Here is a 26,593-nt window from a genome sequence, read left to right on the forward strand (position 1 = left end):
TTCTACATCAAAGTCAAACATTTGATTTAGTCACACTGACAGAAGCAATCAACTGGAAGAAGCTCTCCAGAGTGTGGTCAGTGCATGCTCTCTGGGCCTGCTTCTGCTCAAGATTGTCTTGAAAAGTCCAAAGAACCTGTGGATAGAGGCACGGAGTTAAAAGTTGAGCTCCATTACAAGACCAAGAGTTCTCAACCAGCATACTTGACCCATGACGTGCAGCCATGACATCTGCCCAAGGAACCACCTTGGGCAAAAGACACTATCCACTCTGGGGGAGGCTCTGCCTTCTCTCCTCTCCATGATGAAGCCTCTCAAAAGCCTGCTTTTCTGGGCTTGCCTCCAGTTTTTATGCAATTTTTTGAAGGTTCTTTAACCCACCAGCAGGAAATAAACTGTGTATCAAGGGGACCGCTGGTCGCCAATTGTTAAGCTCCTCAACTTCTCTTATCTCATTCTTCAGTTTGTTGGCCTTCTCCTTCACCCAGAAAGGCAAGCTGTAGGAAGGAAACACCCTGAGTTTGAGTTTGTCTGATGCAAAATTTACAAACACTGTCAGTGGACAAGGCACTACATCCTTCAAAAGTAAGAAGACCTCCAGTTTAGAAGATCAGTGTCAAAATAAAACACCAAGTTAGTTGTTCACCATTCACCCCTGCCCCAAACCCAGATCTTTTTTCTGCCTTTCTCTGCCCAGGAAGATGACCCCTGTAGCTGACATCGCCTTGACTCCTCCCTGCCCCCACCTTTGAGCTGGGTTTGGCTATTGGGAGGCACCAACAGGAGATCAGAAGGTGAGAAGAGAGAGGGTATTTCCTGTGTGCCCTGTCTCATGGAGTATCCCAGTTCTAGCAGTGGCTTCGTTCTCCACTGCCAACAGCCCTTCATCTCCCACTGCTCTGTGAACCATGATCCCTTCTCTTGCTGCTCAGACCTAGGAGTAGTAAGGACTTCCCACTATCAGGTGCCTCTGGGTGCTTCACCCTCCATGTGAGTCTTCTCAACCTGCCCACACATCTGTAAATAGTCCCTTATTGAACTGTCTTCAGAATCCCAGCTGAATGTGCCTTCTGTCTTCTGCTGGGACCTCAGCTAATGCAGATACCCAGTGTCTTCCCGGGTCTGTTGAGATTTGAAATGGCATATGCTGGGCTTCACTGTGTGTGTTCCAAAAAGTACCAGGCAGTGTGATTCCTGGGATGAGTCAGAGCAGGGAGATGAAGAATGTTTTTATCTTTTAGCAGTTAGAACTTTTATTCTTTTAGGGAGAAATGTACCATGACTGGGAAAAAGCCCTGATAAACTTGCTGAAAGACCCTATAAGAAGGAAGAGGAGGACCATCATTTAGGTAACAGAAGGGAGGCAAGGTTATCATTTAAAGCTGACAAACCAATGGTAGAAGCCCAGGTAAGAAGAGCAGGACAAAGAGCAATATACTGACACATATTTCTTTCTAGGTTAGGACGCTACTTGGACAAATGAGGTTCAGAATGAAACTGATCAAAAATATGAGCTCCTTCAAATACAGAAATACTCCAATGGCTTTCACTCTGCCTCTTCAAACATTAACCATCCTTCCTGGATGTGTCCTTCTTTTCCAACAAACCCTTATGTTTTGGAAATCAGAGAGTCTGTCCTTTTGCTCCATATAACCTCCCCCTTTAGTGCATACCTAGCACACCACATGGCATCTGGTAGTCTGTCAATAATAACTGTTAAAGACATAAGCAGCCCAGCTGCCAGACTCCACAGATAATTGCTTCTAAGTGTCTCAACAAAAACCCTCCATAGATACCGCCCTGCCCACCTGCTGGTATTCAAAACTCCCTGTGTATTGGGTGTCTATGAGTTCCTCCATAGAAGAAAATAATAAATACTTGATATTTTTATAAAGATAGCATAATTTAAAACATGGTGAGATAACTCACGTGGGAATTTGTGGAAGAGGCTCAAGTGGAATAAATGTATCAAATTTCTTTTCATAAGGTACCCTGAAAAACAGAAAAGTTAATCATAAAATTGCCTTGGCTTCTACAGCAAAGAGATCAATACATCACTGTGTTCACTAAAATGTCTTATTTTCTCATTTTAATTGTCAAGTATGGGCTTCAAAACCATCAGGGCCATAATTCTTATTATTTTTATCACTTTTAGTAAACATCATTAAATCAAATGTGGTTAATTTTTTAATTAGCATTTTTAATGTAATACACCAATGACTTTTCTTTTAATTTAATAAACTCCTCTTTCTCCTCAGTCACTTTGGTTTAAGTTTAATTCCAAGTGTAAGTCAACCCAAATAGCAGTCACTAATCAACAACCTGATTTGGTATGAAAATCAAAGTCTTCAGATTTGTGGTGATAACAATAGGAATAAAATTAACAATCACTTTTTTGTAGTCAAGATCTTGTGTATAATTTTAATTATACATGTACATGTGTGCATACACTAATGAATTAAATATGGACTTTTTAGAAATTTTCGCCAACTGTGTCATCTTGTGATCTACCCTTTATAAAATATAATTTATATGTAGTAGAGAAAAATACAATTCCTTTAAAGTTAACTAAATAAACCTAGTATTAACATATACTTACATTGAAAATTTCACAGGTGGGAGAGTTGATCCTGCTTTGTAGAAGCCCTTACTCTGTTCTGAGTACATATATGGATTATCTCCTGGAGTTAACTTTGGGATTCCATTCCTGGGATCAATACCTGTGAAAGATGTTTAAAAACAAAGATCATAAAAATGGCTGAAGATGATCCAAAGATTTGACATGACAATGGAAATAAGATAATTTAGAGGTTTATTATGAGGAATATATAGGTGTCTTAAGGTTCTGTTTGCAATTGTCTCACCTTGAGAAGGAGATCAAAGTGTGAGCCTATGTTTGGGACATTTTCTAAAAGGCCTTGTTATGATTATCTCACCCTGGGAAAGAAGAATAGCTTAAGTTCAGATGGACTGTTTGGTTTAAAACGAATGGTAAATCAGAGGTATCTCTACAACGATGAGCAAGAACTTTGACTTAAAATCTTTTCATTCCTGAGCATTAGTGCACTTTCAATCTCTCTGGGAGCAACAATCTTTGAGGCTCTGTCTCTCTGACTGGGTGTCAGGAGTAAATCAGTTAATGAGAGTCCAGTACCTCCTCTGCTTCAAGGACTGGGACAGTGCAGGAGCAGGAGGTGGCCTTCCCAGTGAAGAGGAGTTAGGAGAAAGTCCACTGCTGCTGGGCACCACTGCTTATTCAGCCAATACGCTAACACCCAACTCAGCCCCTTCAAGTAATCTGGAACAAGTAACTAATCACATGAGCTCAAAAGGAGTCAGGCAGAATAAGATGGTCACTTAAACTCATATATTTGATACCGGACGCACAAGAGAACAAGCCTAGACTGCAAGACAAATCAACCTTGAGATCAGAAGCAGGGATGTGTGGCTGGAGGCAGGTCCTTCTTTTTAGCTCATACATTCAACGAACAGGACTCTTTTTTTTCTTTTTAAATGTTTGTTTTGATATTACTCAATTTGACTGTACCCATGATGCAAGCCATAGGGAGAGCTAGGCGAGATTTTTGATAAACTGTTTCCTACCCAAATTCCTCTCGCTAACTCAGAGAAGCCAACTTACAATAGGTGGAAGTACTTGAGTTACTGGAGTATTTAAATTTTTTCGCCATTCTCTTTCAAAAGCCTCTTCGATAGCTAAGACTCTTCATCTAAATTTTTTATTAACTCTTTAGTGTAGTGAAATAGCACCAACTACATGCAAGGATTGAGTACCTGCTGAGTATGAGATGCAGAGGACTCAAAGAAAGGAGAGTGGAGTGACCTTATCTTTTGAATCTCAAACCAGAGCACTGACGAGTAAAGGTCAGGCGACAGTAGAAGGTGGTGAGAAGGGTGTGGACTTTGGAGACAGTCATGCCTGAGTGCAAATTCAGTTCTGCAATTTCTAGTTCTGTGCCTTTGAGCTATTTATTTAACTTCTCTAAGCCTCAGAATCCTCATTTATAAACTGTTTATTTTAAATGTCTACTTTAGAGTTATCATGAGAATAGTCTGGACACATAATCAGCACTCCATAAATGGTAGCAGTTATTATTATTTGAAATCAGGACTAACCTACTACCACTCCCATCCCAATTTTTTTAATCTGGAAAATACGATTGCCATCTACCTAAGGTGTAAACCTTTCTCTAGAAAATCTTAACTAGTTGGGGAAATGAGACATGTATATAAGGAGATTAAATAATACTATATAAGGTGGTAAATGCCATCCATACACTACAAAACAATAGTTCTAAAATTTTAGCACACCTTAGAATCACCTAGGGAGCTTGTTAAAATGCAGCTTCCCGGGTCCCAATCCAAGAAATTCTGTTTCAGAAGGTTTGGAGTGGTTCCCAGAATCAGTACTTTTTACAAACTGTCCAGTTGATTGTAATACAGGTGGTCTGAAGATAACACTTAGAAATCACTATTGTGAAAGATCTCACAGGATAATGTCAGCAAGTAGAAATGGAACCAATGGCTTGTGTGCAAGTAAAAGATATTACTCCAAGGGGAAAATCTCCCAAACACCACCTCTGAGATAATATGTTTAAGCTATTGGGTATAATCTTGGTATATTTCTGAATATTCCACAAAAACAGGTATCAGTCCAAAGTGCTGGCCACTCTGTATCAATAGTTGATAGATCCATAACACAATGTTTAGACAAACCATGTAATCTAAATATAAAGACGTTCAGGAGGTAGAAAATGGAATGTACACATTAAAATCAAAGAACCATATGAAGGAACAAACTGTTCACCAAATAACATATTTTGCCCCACATTTCTCTACCTTGATGCAGTCAGGTAGAGTCATGTTCTAACCAATAGGCTATGAGTAGCAATGACGTGTGCCACTTCCAGAAAGAAGCATTTAAGAATTGATGTGTGACCCTTCAAGCTCAAAAAATAATGTGAGTTGGATACAGAGAACAAACTGATGGTTGCCAGATGGGAAGGGATTTGCGGGGCAGGGTGAAAAAGGCAAAGGGATTAAGAAATACGAATTGGCAATTATAAAACAGTCATAGGCATGTAAAGTTACAGTATAGGGAATATAGTCAATAATATTGTAATAACTAAGTATGATGCCAGGTGGGTACTAGACTTATCAGGGGATCATTTCATAAGTTATAAAACTGTCTAACCACTATGCTGAAACTAATATAATATTAAATGCCAACTGTAATTGAAAAAAATTTTTAATTTTTAAATAATAAAGGAGAGAATTTCACAAAGGAAGAAGTATTCAGTGTCAGATTTAACAATATCAAGTGCTGCAGTGAGATCAAGAAAGAAAAGAAATAGAAAAAGACTATGGCGTTTGATGTTTAAAGAAGTTATTGAACAACCTAAGAAGTAATCACATGAAGACAAATCAAATATCAGTTTACAAGAAATGCATAAGACAGAGGAACCTGTTAACTGGTATCAAGAAATGTAATCAGCAAAATTCTGACTATGGCAAACTCTCAGGACCAATGACCAATTTCTTCACCAAACAAATTGCAAGAAAAAAGGGAGGGAGGACTCATATATTAAAAGAAACTTAAGAGACTTTTTAACTAGTTGCTAAATGTGAACCTTGTTTAAATGAACTATAAATACTTTTAAATTATGGCATTTGTGAAGCAATTGGATATTTTTTTTAAAACACCAAATAGATATTAGGTGATATTAAGGAATGGTTGTTAGTCTTTTAAAGATGAGAATGGTATTGCAGTCAGGTTAATAAAAATAATCCCTATCTATTAGAGGTACATACTGATATATTTACAGATGAAACTATATAATGTCTGAAACTTGTTTTAAAATAATCCGTGGGGGAGAGGGATTAAATAAAATGAGGTTAGCCATATGTTGATAATTGTCGAAGCTAAGTAACGGGTACATCTGTTTGCATTATGCTCTTCTCTCTACTTTGGCACATGTTTGAAAAAGTCCCTGATAAAATTTTTTCTCTTTTTAATAAAGGTAGAATAGGGGTTACCACTGGGGTGGGGGGAAGGAAATGTGTTATATTCAGGAAGGGGCCTATCGGAGGCTTCAAATATAAAGGTCATATTCCATTTCTTAAAGAGAATGAGAAGTTTACCAGTGTTTGTGAAATTTTATTTTATATAGTCAATAAATATTTCATAAATATACTTTCACATTTCCTCAGTATTTATAAAAACCGTAAGAGGAAGGAAGAAAGAATGGAAATTAGTGAATACAAAATTCAGGATAATGCTTACTGTTGAGTTAGGAGGGAAGTGATGGCTTATTGTTAGGACTTGGATCAGCATGATAATCCCATTTACTTCTGAAATACACTTGTAGCTGGCCCAGTTGTGGCCAGTGAGACATGAGTGGAAGAAAGTCTCCTAAGACCATGTAGTAAAATGTTTCCTTCCTTCTAAAAGGGGAAGGCAACAAGAGAGTTTCTTCTTTTTCGTGTCTTAAATATGGACATGATGCTTGGAACTTCAACAGTTATCTTGTGACAATATGATGATAAGCATGATGAAAAAAATCCAGCACTACTAAGAATGGTAGTGCATAAAGACAAAATAAGGGGGATGAAAAAAACTGGTGTAGATGTTAGATGCTCTGTTCATCCCTCTGATGACCAAATCAAAGTTGTGACGGAAACAAGGGGCGGCAACAAGGAAAAATCACCTGAGATCTAGATAAACAAGCCATACAACTAGGGAGAAATCCAAGAAATCACCCTACAACGGCAGAAGGTAGGACGGGGCAAGGACACGGGGCAACGTGGTCTCCAGCAGGTGAGTGAGACCGAAGCTGTGTGAGCAGCAGAAGCCTCTTAAAGGGGCCGCGTCTGCGAGCGGATTTTCGCAGTGACGGACCTGCTCGCTCTGAGCACCAATGCCAATTTGGCTGCGTGCAGAGGGCACCAAGGACTTACAGGGAGACATTGTCAGAACAAAGGCCAAGGCGAGACTTGCTCTGCACAGAAGTTCCGGCAGTATCCACTGTTCCCTGTTGAGCTCTCCCTACTACCAGTGCACCACCATAGCTGTGATGTCATCAAACTGGATAACAGAGGTCACTCTGCCCAGAGGATTCCCTGAAACCCCACCTCTCCCAACTCGCAGCCCCACCCAAGCCACATCCAGGTATATCCTCAGCAAGTCAGGTGCTCCTTGCTGAGCAGCGCCTAGACTCACACTGGAGGCAGCTGGCCTCGGTTTCTGGTGTGGCCTTTGGAGGCAACTATAAGCACAGCATCTGTGAATTACTTGTTGAATCTTAACAGGTGGCTCCGGAGGGGTAGAGGCTTGGGCTAAATTTGGCCTGCAGCCAAACCTCTCTCAAGACTGTGCCACTGGACGCCTACTTCACAAATCCATACTAATAAGACCGGAAGACTTCAGAGCTTGCTTAGTACATAGAAACAGACACAGAAAGGCAGCCAAAATGGGAAGACAAAGAAGCAGAAACCATATGAGAGAACAGAATAGAGATCCAGATATAATGGAGTCAAGTAATCTAACATATGCAGAGTTCAAAACACTGTTTATAACGATGTTCAACGAACTTTTGGGAAATGTAGATAAATTCAGCAGAGATAAAAAACATAAAAATGGAAATGGAAATTATAAAAAGAACCAGTCTGAAATGAAGAACACATTATCTGAGATGAGAAGTATATTAAATGGAATAAACAAAGGAATAATCAAAGTGAATAAAGAAAAGGATCAAATGCCCTATCTAGAGGATGAGAAAGCCAAGGATACACCATCAGAATGGCAAGAGATGAGATGCCAAGACTATAAAAATAAGGAGCATATGGGACACTATTAAGGGCCCAAATATCTGTCTGATCAGTGTTACTGAAGAAAATTAAGATATTAAACAGCTGTTTGAAGAAATAATGATAGAAAACTTTCCTAACTTGGTGAAGGAAATAGACATAAACCCCAGGAAGCTCAGAGAATTCCAAAAATCAGGGATCCAAACAGGCCCACACCAAGACACATCATAATTAAAATGCCAAAGGTTAAATACAAAGAAAGAATATTAAAAGCAGCAAGAGAAAAACAGATAATTACTTATAAGGGAACATCCATAAGACTGGCAGCTTATTTCTCAAAAGAAACTATGCAGGACAGAGGGCTTGGCAAAAAAAATATTCGACAAGATGAAGACCCAGAATCTACAATCAAGGATACTTTATCCAGCAAAACTATCATTTAGAGGTAAGGACAGATAAAATGCTTCCCAGACAAAAATAAGCTAAAGGAATTTATCACCACCAAGCCAGTATTACAGGAAATGTTGGAAGGACTTCTTTAAGAAGAAAAAATACAAAAAAACTCACTTCAGATTAAAAGACACACGCAGACTAAAAGGAAGGGGATGGAAAAAGATATTGCTTTGATGGACCTAGAAGGTATTTAAGTCAGACAGAGAAAGATAAACACTATGTGATTTCACTTATATGCAGAATCTAAGGAATAAAAAGAACAAACTAATCAAAAACAGACTCACAAATATAGTGGATAATTTGGTGACAGACAGAGGGGAGAGAGTTTGAGGGACTGGGAGAATGGGGTGTAGGATTAAAGAAGTACAAATTAGTAGCTGATGGATGGTTAAGGGGATGGGAGCACAGCATAGGGAATGTAGTTAGCATTAAAATATTGTCTAGGTGGAGGGTCAGGGGAGGGAGAAAGCAATTGGGACAGTTTTACAAACTATACAGATGTCTATCCAATGTACTGTATACTTGAAACTAATTAAAATAAATAAATTTTAAAAAATAAAATAAAAATGGAAATAAGCAAAAAAAAAAAAAAGAGACAAAATGAGCCTATATCTTTGATGACATCACTGGGAAACCAGACCATACAGGCCACCTAGATTTCCAGGCTTCTTCTTAAGTACCTAATAAATATCTTATGATTTAAGTCTCGGACAATAAGTTTTTTTCTCTTACTTGTAGCCAAGGGCATTTCTAAATAATATGCAGCTAAACTTAGTCCCTTCCTGGTTTTTCTCTGTTTCAGATTTAAACCAGTTAAATAAATCCTTCTCTCTTCTACCCTATGGCTGCGTCTCAGTTAAGAGTGGGAAGCAGGAATGTGCACATGCAGGATCACATGACATTAAGACTTTAGTGGAAGCCTTTGGGGCTCGGGTTACTGTCTGCAAACCACACTGTCTGCTGTTTGCCTTATCTCTGCTACTCTGAGAGTTGGCAAATATTTCTGTTGTCTGCTAAAATGTTTCATCCAGTCTGATCCTCAGGAAACCATCCCCCTCTTCAATGAATCATGTGAAGCATAAATTTATTCTCATGAAAAGATCCCTGAATTGATGATCCACAGTGCATCATACTGTGGCCTCCCAGCATTCCAGTGTGAGACCTGTACAGCTTTCCTGGCTTGCTCTGTCACTTTCTCTCATTCTTTCTCTGTCCTAACCTCCACAGCCTTCACAGGGTACAGAAATGCGGCTATTCTTCCACAACTCCTGGGTGGGTGAGCCCCCGAGGCTGGCTTTCTGCCCATCCATTGCCCACAGCTGTCACTACCCTCTTGCTCAGAGTCAGGGCAGATGGCACTTCCCTCTGAGGCTTGAGGTCATCCTCCAGCCCACTCTGAGACAGAAGCCCCAGCTAGTTCATGTCCAATCACCTTCTAGATTTTGACCCCAGGAGTTGGGCAGGATGCAGGGCTCCTCAAAGCGCCCACATCAGTGACAACTCTCTCACCTTTTCTAGTACAGCTTTTTCGTGTATTCTCTATCCAAACAAAAGCCTTGGTTTCCAAAACTTTTTGTCTCCGATAAGAGTTTAAAAGTCTATTTTAAAACTCAAATTGAGAACTTTCTATGTCTTTCTCTTTGTATTCCTGCAACAGCAATTCCACTCACCCCCACAACAGGGGTTGCCTCTTACACAGGTATTTCTGTGGAAGAGTGTGCCATAAATGGTCAGTTGGTACTCAGCAATTCTTTAGGGACTTTCAATAAATTATGGATAGATCAGGACAGAGAAATCACCAAGTTACAAACCAAGGATAGAAGTAGATGATAGATAGATAGATAGGTAGATAGATAGATAGATAGATAGATAGATAGATAGATAGATAGATAGATAGATAGAGATACGCTCATCTCAATTACCTTTAATTAAGTAAGCTATGAAATAATAACATGCACTTCAGGCTTAGGTTTATGGAATATTTTCTTTGTGAAGAATATAAAGTACAATTTAAACGCATATGACAGGCATCATCTAATTGAAACATGAATTATTTTCTCCATACTTCAATGAAGGTTTCTATTAATATCTGAGAGAACTTATCTGGTGATTTAAATGTCACATTAGCATTTTATGAAATTCAGAGAAAAACAAAAATGTGGATCAGCATATGTTGTGAGTTCTTTGCCAAAAGTGTAGCCTGCCAACCATCCCCCCTTTCCTATATTCCTGGATGCACCAAGTGACATGGTGACCTCGCAGGGCTGCCCCAGCCGCAGAATGCTGGGCCTGCAGAATCACAACTCACAGGTACTTAAGAGCATAGCACAGTCCAGGTCCAAGAGGAAAACATTACCGTATTTCTTCCTCCCAAGGCATTTGTCCACCGTCTTCTCTGACAAGGACCTCTTGTTGCCGAGGAAGACCCCGTTAAAGAAGCACTGCTTTCCAACATGGTAGGTGTGGATATTGCTGCTAAACCTTGGGTAAAATGTCCACTCAGGACGCTGCCCATCTTCTGCAAGACAGCAGAAATCCTTACATTAGCACCACTCCCAGCCTCATACTGCAAAGGGATAACAAAAGGTTATGAAAACTCCCCAAGCACTCTCTAGCTGTATAACCTTCATCGGCATGTATAATTCCTTGGTTCTACATCAGGGCAGTGATAGCCTCTGTGGGACTAGGCGCAGAAGGAAGGGAAGTGGGGAGAAAGCTGTCTAAATTAGAGTTCTCTTTTTTTTTTTTCCTTTTTATCCTCTCCTCCAAAATTAAAGCTAATTTTATGGTTAGAAGTGATGTATGGGTTGGGAAGCTCAGAGACAGTTTTATAAGCACCTATAATGCAACTTTCACTCTGATAAGTGGGTAGGGAGAAAGGAATAACCATCAACCAGGTTAGGGCTGGGCCAACCATGGCAACTTAACTGAATGGAACATGGTGTTGGCAGCGACAATGGCACATGCATGAACCACCGTGACACCAGAATATGTGCACATGTGATTATGGCAAATGAGAAAGGTTGCCGTGAGACCTCAGGCAAGTTACTGGACCTCTCATTGTCTTTGCTTCCTCATCGATACTTTTCCTATAACGTTGCTGAAGTGGTTTTAAGCAACAAAAGAAGCCCTAAACAGCTCTAGGGTTACTTGAAAAATACTTGGGGGGTGTGTGGTGGCCAAGAGAAAACACAGGTCTACAGCCATGCCACTCTGAACAAGCCCAATCCTATCTATCTCAGAAGCTAAGCAGGGTTGGGCCTGGTTAGTACTTGGATGGGAGACCACCTAGGAAGACCAGGTACTGTAGGCGTAAAAAATAAAAGAATAAGGGATTGTAAGCTGACAAAGTCTTTGTGGAATCTGTGAGGTCAACCAGGTTGCCTGCCTAAAAAAAAAAAAAAAAAAAAAGACATCACAGGCTTTGGAGGCAGGCAAGTTTGACTCTGAATCCCATTACTATTTTCTAGCTATGTGTACTTGCTAGAGATTTAGTTACCAAGCCTCAGTTTCCTTTAGTGTAAAATGGGTAGGTCTCTATTAACCACATAGATCTACATGTATTGACACAGATAGAGGTCCATGATCTATTCACTTTGAGTGAAAATAGTTTGTATACTATTTGCTACTACTGAAAATATGGTTGTATACTATACTCCATATATATACATATATACATACATACATACATATACACATACACACACACACACACAAACAGATATACATTTCAAAACTCTGGAAGAATTTATATATATGTATGTATGTATACACATATATATGTATATCAAACTGTTCACAGCTATTGGGCGGAATGGGGATATTGTTGGAGAATATTGGGGAAGGGGTTTCTATACTCTACATACTTCTTTATTATTTCAGAATTTTGATACAATACTTTTATGGTTTTTATATGAAGGCATTTCATTTTTGGAAAACATATAATGATGCTTTTCCCGGCAAAGTTGTTGTGAGAGTTAGAGATGAAATGTTTCAAATGTCTGGCACTTAGTGGGTCTTCAGTGCATGGCACCCAACAGTATGGCAGACTTCTGAAAATACCCTGGGCATGGAGGCATGTGGAGGAGAATCTATGACTTACTCACTTGTCTGCAACTTAAGCAGGCTGAACTCCTCAGGATATTTATCCTTTTGGACTTCAGGCAATGAAGTTTCAGAGGAGCGATCAGAATGTGAGGAAGAGGATTTCAGATCCAAATCTGCAGCAAGGCTGGAAAGGAAGCAGAGGGATTAGGTTCTTCCATGTACTTAATTGGTATTTAGAACCTGATCTTACATATCTTACTCTAGAATTATCCTCACTTATGAGAAGTAGGCCTACTCCTCCATAAACGTACATGAGCATATAATTTATTTATTCACAATTTGAGGGGACTTAAACATGTTCAAAAGATACATGCTTAAAAAGAGCAGTGTTTCCTTAAAAGGTTAAATATAGATTTATCATACAGTCCTAGGCATTTTGGGTACACCCAAAAGAATTGAAAACAGAAACTCAAGCAGATATATGTATGCAAATGTTCACTGCAGCATTATTCATAAGAGCCAAAAAGTAGAAACGACCTAAATATCCATAAAATGATGAATGGATAAACAAAATGTCACTTATACATACATTTCAGACATAAAATAGAATGAAGTTCTGATACATATTACAACATGGAGGAATCTTGAAAACGTATGTTAAGTAAAATAAGCCAAACACAAAAGGACAAATACTGTATGATCCAATTTATATGACATGTCAAGAATAGGTACATTCATAGAGGCAGAAGGTGGATTAGGTTGGCAGATTACAGTGCCAGGGACTGCGGAGAGGGGAAAATGAAATTATTGCTTAATGGGTACAGAGTTTCTGTTTGGGGTGATGAAAATATTTTTAAAATAGTAGCAATAGTTGCATAACATTTTAAGTGTAATTAATGCCACTGAATTGTATACTTAAAAATGGATAAAATGGCAAATGTTTGGCTATGAATATAAAAAAATTTACCACATTTTTTTGAAAAAAGGAACAATGTACTGATACATATTACAACAAAATGGATGAACCTTGAAAACATGAGAAATTAAAGAAGCCTGACACCATGGACCACATTTTGGTGATTCCATTTATACGAAATGTCCAAGTTAGGCAAATCTATAGAGATAAAAAGTAGATTAGTGCTGTCTAGGGCTAGGAGGATAGTAGACATGGGGTGGGTGACTGCTACAGGGTAGGCGCTTCTTCTTGGGGTGATGAAAATGTTCTAAAATTGTAGCAATGGTTGCACAGTTGAATACACTAAAATCCATTGAGTTATACAATTTAAATGGTGAATTATATGGTATGTGAATTATGCTTACAAAAAAGATACATGTTCAATAAAATCATTAAATGGAAATTAAAAAACAGTAAGTATAAAGACAAGAGGAAGAAATAATCAAAAACAAACCTAGACTGAATTGGTTATAATAACAGAGGATTATGTTTAGTGCCGAACTTTCTGGCAATTAAAAAGGCCTACAACAAACTATTGTGGGTGTAGAGAAAAAATAATCACTTCTGGAAACCATCACAACAGATAAATCTAAGAATAATTTTAATTATAAGAAAGTTATTTTGAAGAAAATAAGAGGAATTTACCGAGAAATCTGAAAGATTTAAATTAATAGAAAGGCATATGATATTTCAGACTGGGCAGCTAGCAGAGTAAAAGAAATCAATTTGAAATTGATTTGTTGGTTCAGTTTAATTCCAATCAAAATTACAAACAAAATTTCTGATAATTTAAAATTATTCTAAAATATGTCTGAGAAAAAATAATAACAATCAAGAAGAGCTAAAACATGTTTTAAAAGGAATTATAACAAGCTGGTTTCCTGATTACCACTTTTTTAAAGAGTAGCATAGATTTGAAAAAAAGAAATGCCAGAGTGTGCAATAAATATATCATAGAAATGGTTCACAAAGTACGGGGAGGAAAGCAAAGGGTCATAAGAAATGTTGCACTTAACAAATTAGCTACCTATAAAGAAACAAAAAATCACTTAGATCCAGATATAACAAAATAAATTTCAAAAGGATTTTAAATCAAGATATTAAAATTAGAAGGAAATAGGATTGGCTATTCACATATTCAATAATATTTATTAAATCCCCAGATGGGAGAAAACTTTCCTAGCTTATATACAATAGAAGAAATCACAAAGCAATATAAGAAAAATAAATATATTTGGCTCTAAAATATTAGAACTTAATATGTTAAAATACAACTTAAAAGCAAACAGAAAAAATAGAACAAATATGTAAAAAAAAAAAATAGTAATCACTTCTGGTTTAAGCTGCTTTGTATGTGATAGATGGCCTTGACCAATGTTTTCAGGTATAGTCATCTGTTATCAAATCCTAGGCTCTTTGTTCATAATATTACATCACCCTTTAATTTGAATAGTTTCAAAGCATCTTCATATTACTTGTCTCATTTGCTCCCTACTAACAATCTTGTGATGGCCAATAGAATCATTTCTATTTGAAAAGGAAATTAACCTTTAGAGAAGTTAATGATAAAACACACCTAGACAGGATCAGAGCCTCTGCAGTCTTACTCTAGACTATGTGCCCTAAAAATCATAAAGAACCCTAGTTTAATAACTCAGAAGTCTTGTATAGCTTGATCTCCAGTTTTAAATAATACATGTATACTAATATCTTTGAACTTGGTACTGTGTAGATAGAGCAAAAATGCAATAACTCAGAGTCCTTCCCCCCAGAGTTCAGAACATATGATAATTTTGACATTGGCATGAAATAAGTCTCTCCTAAATATTTTTCAAAAGGCTTTGCTGAAGAAACTGTGCAGAAAAAAATTGCAAGGATAAAGGAAAATTTCCAAAAAAACTGTAGAAGTATTAACTACTTTGTTTACTCAACAAACATTTATCAGAGTACATTTTGTGGCTGGCACAGTTCCAGATACCAGGGATCCAAACAGTGCTTGCTTTCAAGGAGCTTAGGGCTGAAGGGCAGAGGTCAGATAAACAGGTGATTGTGGAAGAATGCAGTTTTTAAAAAGAGTAGTATAATATGATCTCAATTGTGTCAAATAAATATATATTCATATGCATAATAAAGAAATAGAAGTTTCTTATGCATAAAAAAATAATATCAAAATTTTAACACTGATTCTCTAAGAGGTGGATTATGATTTTTATTTTTAATACTGTTTTTGTATTTTCAAAATTTCTACAATGAACTGAAATTATGTTCATTAAACAAAAATTATTTTTAAAAAAGATTTTCAAAACTTTTCCTGTAAAAGAAATATAAACAGAGAAAAGCACATCAAACATAAATACAGTTTTATGAATAATTATAAAGCCAACATCCACAACAAGAAACAAAACAAGGCCAGCCCTCCCTTCCCATTCCCCAAAACTATCTGTGTGTCCCTTTCATAGAGAGGTAACCAATATTGTGACTCTCACTCTCAAGGTAATCATTTCTTTGCTTTTTTTTAAGATTTACCATCTATGTGTGTATGTAAGTATGTATGTATTTCCAAAATACATAGTTTTTGAACTTTATGATAGCAAGCACTCGCACAGCACTTACTGTATGCCAGGGAGTCATCTAATCACTTTACATGTATCAACTCATTTAGCCCTCACAACAATCCTATAGAGTAGTATCTGTATTTTACAAATAAGAAAACTGAGGCCCAGGAAGGTAAAATAATTTGCCCAAGTTCACAGAGATGCTAAGTGGCAGAGCTGAGATTTGAACCCGGATAGTCTAGCTTCAGAATCTACGTTCTTGCCAGAGATGTCAAGCTACCTCTCAGACTGTTGGCTATCTGGTCAGACTTCACCCCACTGTTTATGGCTCTTCACTGGACCCTTACTTACTCTAGGTGAGCAGACACTCCGCGGGAACCTGGAGGCTCACTGACACTTAGACCTGTTTCAACAGAAGATGAGGGGCTAACCCTTTGGGCAGAGGATGTTGTGTTGGCAGAGCATCCCTTAGACTCCAGAAAATCCTTGTGTTTAGGACCTGCAACACATAGATATCACCATTTGATTACATTAATGAAAATATTTTGCGCTCTATCGTGTTCCCTAGATTATAAATATTTTTTTTAAAACTAATATTTTTAAGCATTTACTATATACTAGGGATTGTATTGACATCTGACACATATTTTCCTATTTAATTCTCATAACCACCCACAGATGTAGGTATTACCATTTCATTTTACAGGTGAAGAAACTGAAAGTCAGAAAGATAAGCAACTTGCCAAAAATCACAGAGAAAATCAACATCTCTGCCCAGATTTGATCACAGTTCTTGTGACACAACAGTCTAAAATTCTAACCACTATGCTAGACTGCTTGCCCCGCAACACACATAGTACGACCGCCCTGAACTAAGTGAAAGAGATAAGATCTAACTTAAGCTATACTACTGTACATTGTACTGAGCATCTCAGTACAATTTTCCAAAGGGTTTTTGTTTATAGGAGGACTAATGAATATAGCTGTTAATCATAACCCAAAGAACTGTCTTCAAAAACTTCCACGGGTTCCCCTTACACTATTGTCGTCATTCATTTATACACACGTCTACCCCGCAGACTGTGTCTTATTCATCTTAGCAGCGCTCGCAACAGGGCCTGGCACAAAATAAATGTTCAATAAGTGTTTGAGTAAATAAAAGAAAAAGAATTATAACTCCCCAACCACCTGCAATTACAAATAAAAGAGTCCTGACAGCCAGTGACTGTTAGAGAAGTGTATCCATTGTCTCCAGTCCACTATACAATCCCTGCCTCATGAAAGACACTCTCTTCTCTCATCATTTTATATAGGTGAGTGCCTTGTCCATTCACTTTTTTAAAATGTCAAATTTCTTTATGCATAACTTCATAGAGCATAGAAACTCAATAGACATGTTGTAACTTCTGGTTATAAGAAAATTACAAAAAATAAGATTCAAACTTCTCTGACTCTGGAGAACATTTTTAGACTGACTGCTGTTCCTCCTACATGGTATCATGCTTTATATGTATATGGTATCACCACATGCCGTCTGCAAATTTCTATCATCTATCAATAGGACTGCTACTTAGACCATTTTTTATTAATTTCTTTTCTATTCCCTCTCAAATTCATAGAGCAAGTGGATCTATCTTTTCCTCTCTTGTCAAGTCTCAACCCTATCGCCAAGCCTTTTACTCTTAAGAGGACTTTGCCTGTGACTCTACAAAGTTTGAAGGTCAGCCGAGCTTCTTCATCTCCTCACAAGCCCCCATTCTGGTGTTTCTCAGGGTACGGCGTAAGAACTGTCTGCATCAGAATGAAAAATACAGATTCTCAAATCCCATTGCAGACCCACTGAATTAGAATCTCTCTAAGTGAGATCTGAGAACCAGCCTTTAGAACAAGTCCCCCTCCATTGGTAGCTGTTAGGCTCATGTTTGGCAGTGATTTTCCTCCTCTGCAAGTCTAGCTCCGTCACTGTACTGCATTCCATCTTGTGCCACCTCCTGATTCCCAAATACACAGTATTCCCCAAATTTGCCTGGTCATGAGAATCACCTGGGGGTACTCGTTTAATAACATGCGGATTCTAGGGCTCTGACCCAGACCTACTGGGGAAGACCTGGGAATCAGTATGTTTAAGAAGCACCTCAGGTGTTGATTCTCAGGGCCAGACAAGTGTGGGAAAAGCTGTTCTGAAATATGCCATGGGGCCTAGAGTAGCCCCACAGGTATAATGAGGTCAACTGGTTGCTTGAGGTGTGAGTAATTGGGATGGAGTGGAGCCCAACAGAGGGGCAAGAAAGGGGCAGAGCTGTGAAGAGGACAGCATAGGTCCCCCGTAGCCAAAGGAGCAACCACCCATATACTGAGCCACAAAAGTAACATCAACAAATATAACACATTCTACACTCTCTGACCACAATGTAATACAATTATAAATCAATAATAAAAAGACAGCCAAAAAACATCCATAAGCTTGGAAACTCAAACCACACTTGTAAATATTTCATATAAAAGGAGAAATCGTAATGGAAAGTATGAAGTGCTTAATGATCAATGACCTAAGTACTATATATCAAAACTTGTGGGGTTCAACTAAAGCAGTAATTAGAAACTAGAGCCTTAAATGCATATACTCTATTTCACCGAATATAAGACACCATCCATTGTAATAATATTATTTTATACACCACAAAGAACAAAAGCTGCCAATTAAACTATGACATATGCTTTATCACTTAGAATTGTTTATTTTATACTTATCGAAGCACTTTTAAACTTAGAGATTTTGATCACATATCACTCCTATGCATATTTAAAGAAGGAAAATATAAGCAAAATAAATCGATTAGGGCATTCTTAAACCTTACTCACATTGGGAAGTTTGATTACTCACTTTTCAACTCCATCACTCATGTCCACATTTTCCACCTTAATTGACCTCGGGGCAACAACAACATGGGTGAATCAGCATCTCTTAATGAGTGCTCCTCTATTGCCTCTGAAGTTTAACCACAGATACACCTTCTGCATTATTCAGTGCTCGTACAGCAAAGTTTATGGCAAATACTTCACATCTGCCACCAGGCCCACAGGACTGTAAGACCAATCCGACTTCAGAGATACAAACTTGAAAAATGTTCATCTTAGAATTGATAAGTTAAAGTATAAAAAAAGCCAGAGATTCCAAAATTAATGAGCTGAGCTTTCAATTCAAGAAATAAGAGAAAAAAAGAATAAACCCCCAAAAATAATAAGGAAGGAAATCATAAAATAAAAGCAGAAATGAATGAAATAAAAAAGATTATCAGAAGCATGGATCCATGGAAAAAACTAATAACGCAGATAAACAAAGTTCAAGAAAAAAATTTTAAACACAAGTAAACAGTATTAAAAATGAAAAGGAGGTCATAATTACAAATAAAATAGAAATAACTTTACACCAGAAATGTCAAATAACTTGTTCGATGTTACAGAGCTATGGAGTAAAATTTATAAAATGTAGTTTAATGTTATAATAATCAAAGTGGTACTGATATAAACCCTAACAGATAAATCAGGAAAACAAAATAGAAGATGTAGATAGAATAAATTTTATATGATAATAGTGGCATTTTATCTCCATGAAGAAAGGATCGATTATTCCAAAGAATTGCTCAAACAACTAATTAACCATTTGAAATCAAAATAAAATTAAATCTCTCTTACCTCAAAATAAGTGCCAGATAAATTAAAGGTTTGAATATAAAACTTAAAATAAAAGATATACCTAAAAAATTATAAGTGAATGTTTTATAATCTTAGAGTGGTGAAATTATTTCTTAGAAAGATATTAAACACAGGCAAAATAAAGGAAAAGATCTATAAATTTGGATACATATACATTTAAAACTTTCATAGCAAACTATAAACTGAGGGAAATTTATAACATACATGATAAGAAAAAAGAGTTAATAGTCATAACGAATTATGAGTTTTTATAAATTTATATGATGAAAATAAATACCCAAAGAGGGGGAAAAAAACAGGCCAAAGAAATGACTAGATAATTCATTTTTAAAAATCACACACACAAATAGCCAATATACATTTGCAAAAAAGTTCATCCAGTCTAATAATCGAAGAGCTAAATTTAAAATGAGATACTATTATTTGCTATCAGTTTGCAAATACCTAAGTTTGGCCCACTTTGGAGGAATGGCATTCTTGTACACTGCTGCTGGAAATGTCCCCTCTTACTGAAGAGCAATTTGGCCATATGTGAAGGGCATATGAGCGAAGCCTATGAGAAGAGCAGCTTTGATTCTATGGCTCTACTTTTAGAAACATACCTTTGTAAAAGTTATGAAACTGACGTATAAGGATGCAGAAAGGACCCACACATGTAGAGAATAAGATCAAGAACACAGAGGGATATCTTCTACGTTGATTCTCATGTGTAAGTTCTGAATTATTTATTATAGCATTGACTTACGATCATTTTTGCCCATAGGTTTTAACAATGGCTGCCTTTCCATAAAATGTAAACATTTAAATTGTATACTTGCCACTAGAGGACTTGAGAGTTAACCAAAGCAAGAACTGGTTGCTAAGAATAGTATCAGAGGGAACCCTTTTGCAAGTTTTTTGCTTTTTTTTTTTTTAATTTTAGAGGTGAAATTTCAATATATTACATAACCCTGAGAAAGGAGCAGTGAAATCACATCCACAAATTTAGCATATTTCCTTGTTTGCTTAAGAAATTCTGTGTTGGAAACACTCTAGAAAGCGACCTGTCACTGCTGTAACAGAGATGGCTTATCTGACGGGCAACTACAAGAAAAGCAGTCTCTCTGCTAAACTGGCAAACGTCACATTCTCCAGGCGGAAACATCCAAATGACTATAAGATCTTTCTAGAAGTAACTTGGCCTAAAACATGACCTGGAGACACAAACATGGCCTCAAGCTGCCTTTCCACTTCTGCTCAGGTAGAAGAATAGTGCTGGAAGCGCAAGTCTGAATCCTTCCACTCTGATACAGATGCTCCCATTGTGTAGAGTGACATCAAGTAACTTTAAGCAAGTCAATGACCTCTCCATGCCATGCTCCCAACGCCTGCCCCCACCTCTCTATCTAGCTCACTAGGCTGTGGTTAAGAACAAATAAGCTAAGGTTCATCCTTTGAGAAAGGGTCACCATTTACCATAATTGTTATTCAAATGCAATAAACATCCAGTAAGCCATAAGATAAGAAATTCTAACAAGTCACTAAAACACTATGAGATAAGATACTGCAACCAAAAAGACCAAGAGAAGATTCTGGTGACTAGAAAGGAATTGGGGGAGAAAGGAGAATTTAGAAGAAATTCTGTTTCTTTGGTACCATCTGTGGTGTTCACAATAATTATTTCCATTTCTTTGGACAGGAATAACAACCTTACATAACCAAGGCATTTTCACACACTTGTCATCTCAGCTGATTTATACAATAGCACTGTCTGAAGGGGAGAAAATAATACATCAAACCAAATTAGCTTAATGTGGATACCCTTTAACTAAACACCCAGTTTCCCACCCCTGCTTATCTGCTCAACAAACAATCTAAGGATCTAGGATGGTGGTTGTTAACCTTTTTTTGGATCACAGACTTTCCTGAGAAGTAATGAAAGCAATGGACTCTCTCTGCTGGAAAAATTCATATACACCCACAGCAGTGCATTCATCTTCAACTGGTCTTTGGAGCCTTTCCTTCCTGACCCTCGGGGACTCCATATTAAGCTGAGTTCAGGTGTGGCCTCTTGAGTGGACACACCTACAGAGCAGACTCCATATTAAGCTGAGTTCAGGTGTGACCTCTTGAGTGGACACACCTACAGAGCAGAAAAGGAAGCCATGGGATCTTTGGTTAATATGGTCTGGAGGTCTCAAGCTGGTGCTCTTTTGGTACTCCCAACTCAGAAACATGGAGCCCCTCTACCCAACTCTTAATAGAGCATCTTCCTCCTTAACCCAGATCAACCTGGAAACTGCAGAAAGTTCTGGAGCTTAAAGTTAGATTTCCAGAACCTTCTTCCCCTTGCTGACCTAGGCATGTTGAGCAATTAAGGGTTCTAACTCCTCCTGCTCTACTGGCCCTGCTTGTAGGTGGGCGTGGTAAGCCACACTTCCCTTCTCTCCCCACACCTGTGAAGGAGGAGATCACAGACCTGGAATACAGAAGACCAGGGACCAAGCTAAGATCTGATGGGGCACAAAGGGAACACTTTACATTCCTTTTTGCAGCACACAGGCCACTCACCTATAACAGGTATATGCCAACCTGTTATATACTCACTCCGAGGTTTTCTGAGAGACTGTGGCTGTTCTTTCAAGGCAAATGTGCCCCTAAACATCTTCTTCGGCCTTGACAGCCAATTACAAAGTTATCATCCATTATTTAATTTAGACCTTTCCTTAAAGTGGTCATAATTTCCACTTGACCTGTCCCATCCAATAAACAATGCCACGAATCTACTAATATTGAGCAAAAGGAAAAAAAAAAATGAAAGGGCACGGACTTTGAAGACCAGAAGACTCATGTCAAATCCCAGCTTCGTCATTTATTGACTGACGCACTGAGCAGGTCAAACCTCTGGCTCCCTTACTCATTTGTAACATACCCTGCAGACTGTTATGAGATCAGAGAGGTAATTTATGAGACTCTGCTTTGATGCTGCTCTCTACCTTATCAGATCTTGGGTTAATACAGACATAAGCTACCCATTTAAGTAGGGTTTTTTTATATGCTACCAAACCAGCCTCCTTTTAAACTTCAGATGGTACCTCTTTGCTCTAGCATACTTGGATATGGCGACCAAACCCACACCCAGCCCTTCTGATTTCTTAAACTCAACTGTATGTCCTCTTCACCGTGGACGTGCCCGAGACTCCTTTCTCTTGAACCTTCTCCAGTTCTCCGCTGCAGGTCACTCTGGAGATAGAGGGGAGATGGGAGCTCCGTGGACCGTTTCCCGTGTACATGGACTCATCTATGCACGTGTTGATTTTAAATATTAAAGGCAACCCAGAGACAAAGAAAAGACCTTTGTAAGAAAGGTAGCAATCAAAACAAACAGAAACTCCACAAGCCATTGAAAGTCAAGAGGGCAGGGTCGGCCTCTTAACCAGTTCTTCTCTGGCTCCCCAGAGCTCTGGTGAGTTCTCCCCTGCAGCCGAAGGGCTCACTGCCCCGCCCGTACAAGGTGCTCCCTCCCTTTCCACCTCTGAGTCTTCCGCCCCCTCCCCCCAGGGGTGGCTCAGCTCTACTCCTGGAGGCCTCCAAGAAAGATGCGGCGAAATCAACGCACCAAATGGCAGCCGAACTGCCGGGTGCTAGGCAAGGAATGGAGAGCCAAGGGCGGGAGAGACGCGGACGCCGCCGCTCCTTCCGCAGAGGCGCGTTTCTGGTTGCTAGGGACACCCACCCCAGCAACGCGCGCACCGCGTCCCACGCAGCCGAGCTTCCGGGTCCTCCTCCCTCTGCATCTTGAAGCTCTCTGGTCCTCTGCTTGTGATGGAGTCTTCGGAGAGGAGCAGAGCTAGAGACCCCAGCTATGGCTGGGCGTTGTGGGCAGGGACCACTGGAAAAGTTGCTCAGTGTTTCTGGACTTTTTTTTTGAACAGTTGTGGCTCTCCCCCGATCAAATTTCATTATTGGAACTGTAGCCTCTGGTGGCTGTGAAGGACGAGTCCTCCACAAAGCTTGCAGATGTCCATTTATAATTGGTATTGATTAGACAGGATCACCTACCATTTACATAGCGCCTTTTCTGGGCCAGGCACCCTGGTGGATGATATCTTAATTAAGCAGCCAGCTGCATTTTTCAAAATAGAAAGCTGAATACGAGCAAGGGTTTGCTCAAGGTCACCCAGAAAACTGAGATTCATTCCCGAATTTCCTCACTCCAAATCTACCACTCTTTCCATCATACCAACTTGAATTTGTTTTACTAATCCTTACCGGTACCTTCTCCAAGACTAGTTTAAGCCCCTCAGATCAAATTCAAGTCTAATTTCTCCCTAAGAGAAGTGAAAAAATTTATACTGTTTTTATTTTTAATAACAATTTTTTACTGATTATAAAATAAATGATCATTGTAGAAACCTTGGAAAATATAGAAAAGTAGTGTTAATACTCATAGTCCCACAATCCAGATAAACCACTTTCTTTGAATATCTATTGCTGTACAAAAAATCACTTCCAAACTCTGTGACTTTAAACAACCATCATTATTATCTCCTGATTCTGGGGGTTGGCTAGTCTAAGACAGTTGCAATCAGAAAGTGGCTGGAACTTCCTCACTCATATGTCTGGTGACTTGTATTGTTCATCAGCTGAGACTTCAGCTGGGGCTTTGCCACATCACCTACACATGGCTTTTCCATGTGCTTTCTCACAGCGTCTGGCATTCCAAATAAGAGCATCCCAGGAAGACCAGGCAGAAGCTGTACCGTCATGGATGCAGGGAGAGGAAATTTTGACCACACCTCTCCATGGGAGAAATCAAGGTCACATTGTATGAAGAGCCTAGGGGATGGGGGATCTTGTGGTCACCTTAGAAAATACAGTCTGCCACACCACTACTAGTATTTAGGGGATATTTCCCACCTTTCCTTTCTCTATGCACATATATGTTAACAGAATTGGAACTAAAATACCTATACAATTTTCTCTCACTCTTTTTTATTTAACATTATATCCTGGATATTTCTTATTAAAATTTAAGAAAAACACATTTTATATGTTTAATTATTCCATGGTAATAGAAATATTAGTGGAGCAACAGCACAGTTATTAGTGGCATGACCCATTATAGCAATGCCAGGAGGGCAGAGATTTTTGTCTGTTTTGTTCACTGCTATTACACCAAGTACCTAGCACAGTGCCTGGCACATATAAGCACTCAATACTCATTCATTTAATTAATAGATAAATGGATGGACAGACGGATGTTAAAATGATCTGAACTGAGACCCTCCCACTCCTGTTTGCATCCTCCTGAGAGGAAAGAGACCAGGTCCCTAACCTGCACCAGGTTCCAAGACATCAAGATCTATCTGTCAGTCTAGGGATTACAGGGCTGGCGTGTGAATCCCAGAGTTGAAGGTGGAAGTTTCCCATATGCAGCAGCCAGGCTGCTGGAGTTGGGCAGCAGAGGTGAGGGTGAGGTGGAGGGGTGCTAGGTAAGTCCAGAAGCTCAAGGCCTCATGAAGCTCCCAGAAAACTCTGTGTCTAGCTCCAAACGAGGGCTTGTCCAGGGCTCCCTTGCCACCTGGGGTGGTGCTGATGGCTCCTCCCGTGGTTGTACACCGCAAATCAAGCCTGGCCTAGAGGTCACCATGGAACCCACACAGGAATAGAAGGGCCTAATGCCGGGAGTGGAGCCTGTCCCGGGTCCTTGAGGTTAACTCGACCTTCTCTAGGGCCTTAGGGCCCTACTTGAAGCTCAACAGTCCAGGATCCTGATGTGCCATGAGCCTGGGTCTGAATGAGCCTGGGAACTTAGGACTCCAGGGCCACCACTGGCATATACAGGGTGTAGATGCCTAAGCATTACATTGAACCATATGAAATTGCTGTTTTTGTAGGTCAAAAATGATTGCATAGTGACAATTTCATGATGCAACTTAATGGTAAAAGGCGTATGCTTCTAGCAGTTTCCACAGCAAAGTCAGCAGAAGGTGTGCTGGACATAAGCCCTCATTGATCCCCTCCAGCCTGTGGGACCCCACTTTGTGTTCACTGACCATGAGCTCAACTGTGAGAAGGGACAACAGACAAAAGGCAGGGTGGTGGAAGCGGGTGGACAGAGCAGGCTACTTCAGGCGCCGGATAGGGAGGGTCCATTCTGGGTCTCTCTTGGGCTCTGATGTCTCCTGAGACCCGAGACCCTTGGGAGCAGCTGGGTCAACTCTAAGAATTAGGTACCCAGGTATTAGAATGATATCAAACTTTACCGTGTTCCTTTTGGGTGTTGGCCGGTCACAAATTGCCTGTTATAAAAAGAAACTTGAGCCTAGAAGGATGACATTATTTCATGGCTCAGAAGTCAGGGACATGGCAAAAAGCCTCTTGTCTTTGGTAAATCTCAGAGTTGCAAACTAAATTGAGAACGGGGGTCTTAAACACTATTTCTACCCCCAGGAGCACTACAAACAGTCCCTTTCTTCCCCAATGTCAAGAAAAAGTCACCACAAAACCCTCATTTAACATGCTTGTCCCATAAGCACCCACCAGAGGGCAGTGTAAACCAGGACATGGGAAGGAAATGTGACAGGAGATTCTCCACTGTAGCCTTCAAACTGAAGCATAACAGAGCCTCAGGCAAAGAGGCCACTGGTGTGAGTGTTGAGTGTTGAGTGGATTACTGACGCAGGATCCCCTTTGAAAAACTTCAGTCTGGCAAAGATGTGGAGAGGGAGCATTAACTACCTCAGAACCCACTAACATCATCAGCTCCCAAATCCTCAAAGGGCCTCAGCACCAGTCAAGATAGAAAAGTTATCATGTACTTCCTACATGCCAGACATGTGATTCATGGTGGGTAAAAATCAGTCACTTTCCCTACTTGAGCACCAATGCTATGCCAATCTCTTTACATGTATTATCTCATTTAATCCTTATAACAGAAAAGCACTATAAAAATCCTCCCCATTTTACAAATGACAAAAGACAGACTCAGAGAGGTGAAACACAGTCCAGTTAATAACTGGCAAAGTTGGCGTTTTAACCCAGTCTCTCTAGATTTTGC

General features: G+C 39.1%; 1 protein-coding gene and 1 pseudogene across 3 annotated transcripts; one reads left to right on the forward strand and one right to left on the reverse strand.

The window, feature by feature from the left end:
- On the reverse strand, positions 1–23,278 carry SPATS1 (spermatogenesis associated serine rich 1). 3 transcript variants are annotated; one of them, XM_039854412.1, is made up of 8 exons: positions 23,150–23,278; positions 22,697–22,831; positions 16,186–16,333; positions 12,384–12,508; positions 10,634–10,795; positions 2,600–2,720; positions 1,930–1,992; positions 1–497 (listed from the first exon to the last, which is right to left on the reverse strand). In XM_039854412.1, the coding sequence occupies exons 2-8, from the start codon at positions 22,821–22,823 to the stop codon at positions 350–352; spliced, it is 894 nt and encodes a 297-aa protein (XP_039710346.1). In that variant the 5' UTR covers positions 22,824–22,831; positions 23,150–23,278; the 3' UTR covers positions 1–349. The 3 variants fall into 3 exon arrangements, with proteins under 3 accessions (XP_039710346.1, XP_039710345.1, XP_039710343.1); XM_039854411.1 differs by lacking the exon at positions 23,150–23,278 and having other exon boundaries at positions 1–136; positions 382–497; positions 22,697–23,117; XM_039854409.1 differs by lacking the exon at positions 23,150–23,278 and having other exon boundaries at positions 22,697–23,117.
- On the forward strand, positions 11,473–11,590 carry LOC120596425 (uncharacterized; annotated as a pseudogene).
- Positions 23,279–26,593: the final 3,315 nt, after the last annotated feature.

Source organism: Pteropus medius, unplaced genomic scaffold (assembly GCF_902729225.1).
Source record: "Pteropus medius unplaced genomic scaffold, Ma_sr-lr_union100, whole genome shotgun sequence".
Taxonomy (NCBI): domain Eukaryota; kingdom Metazoa; phylum Chordata; class Mammalia; order Chiroptera; family Pteropodidae; genus Pteropus; species Pteropus medius.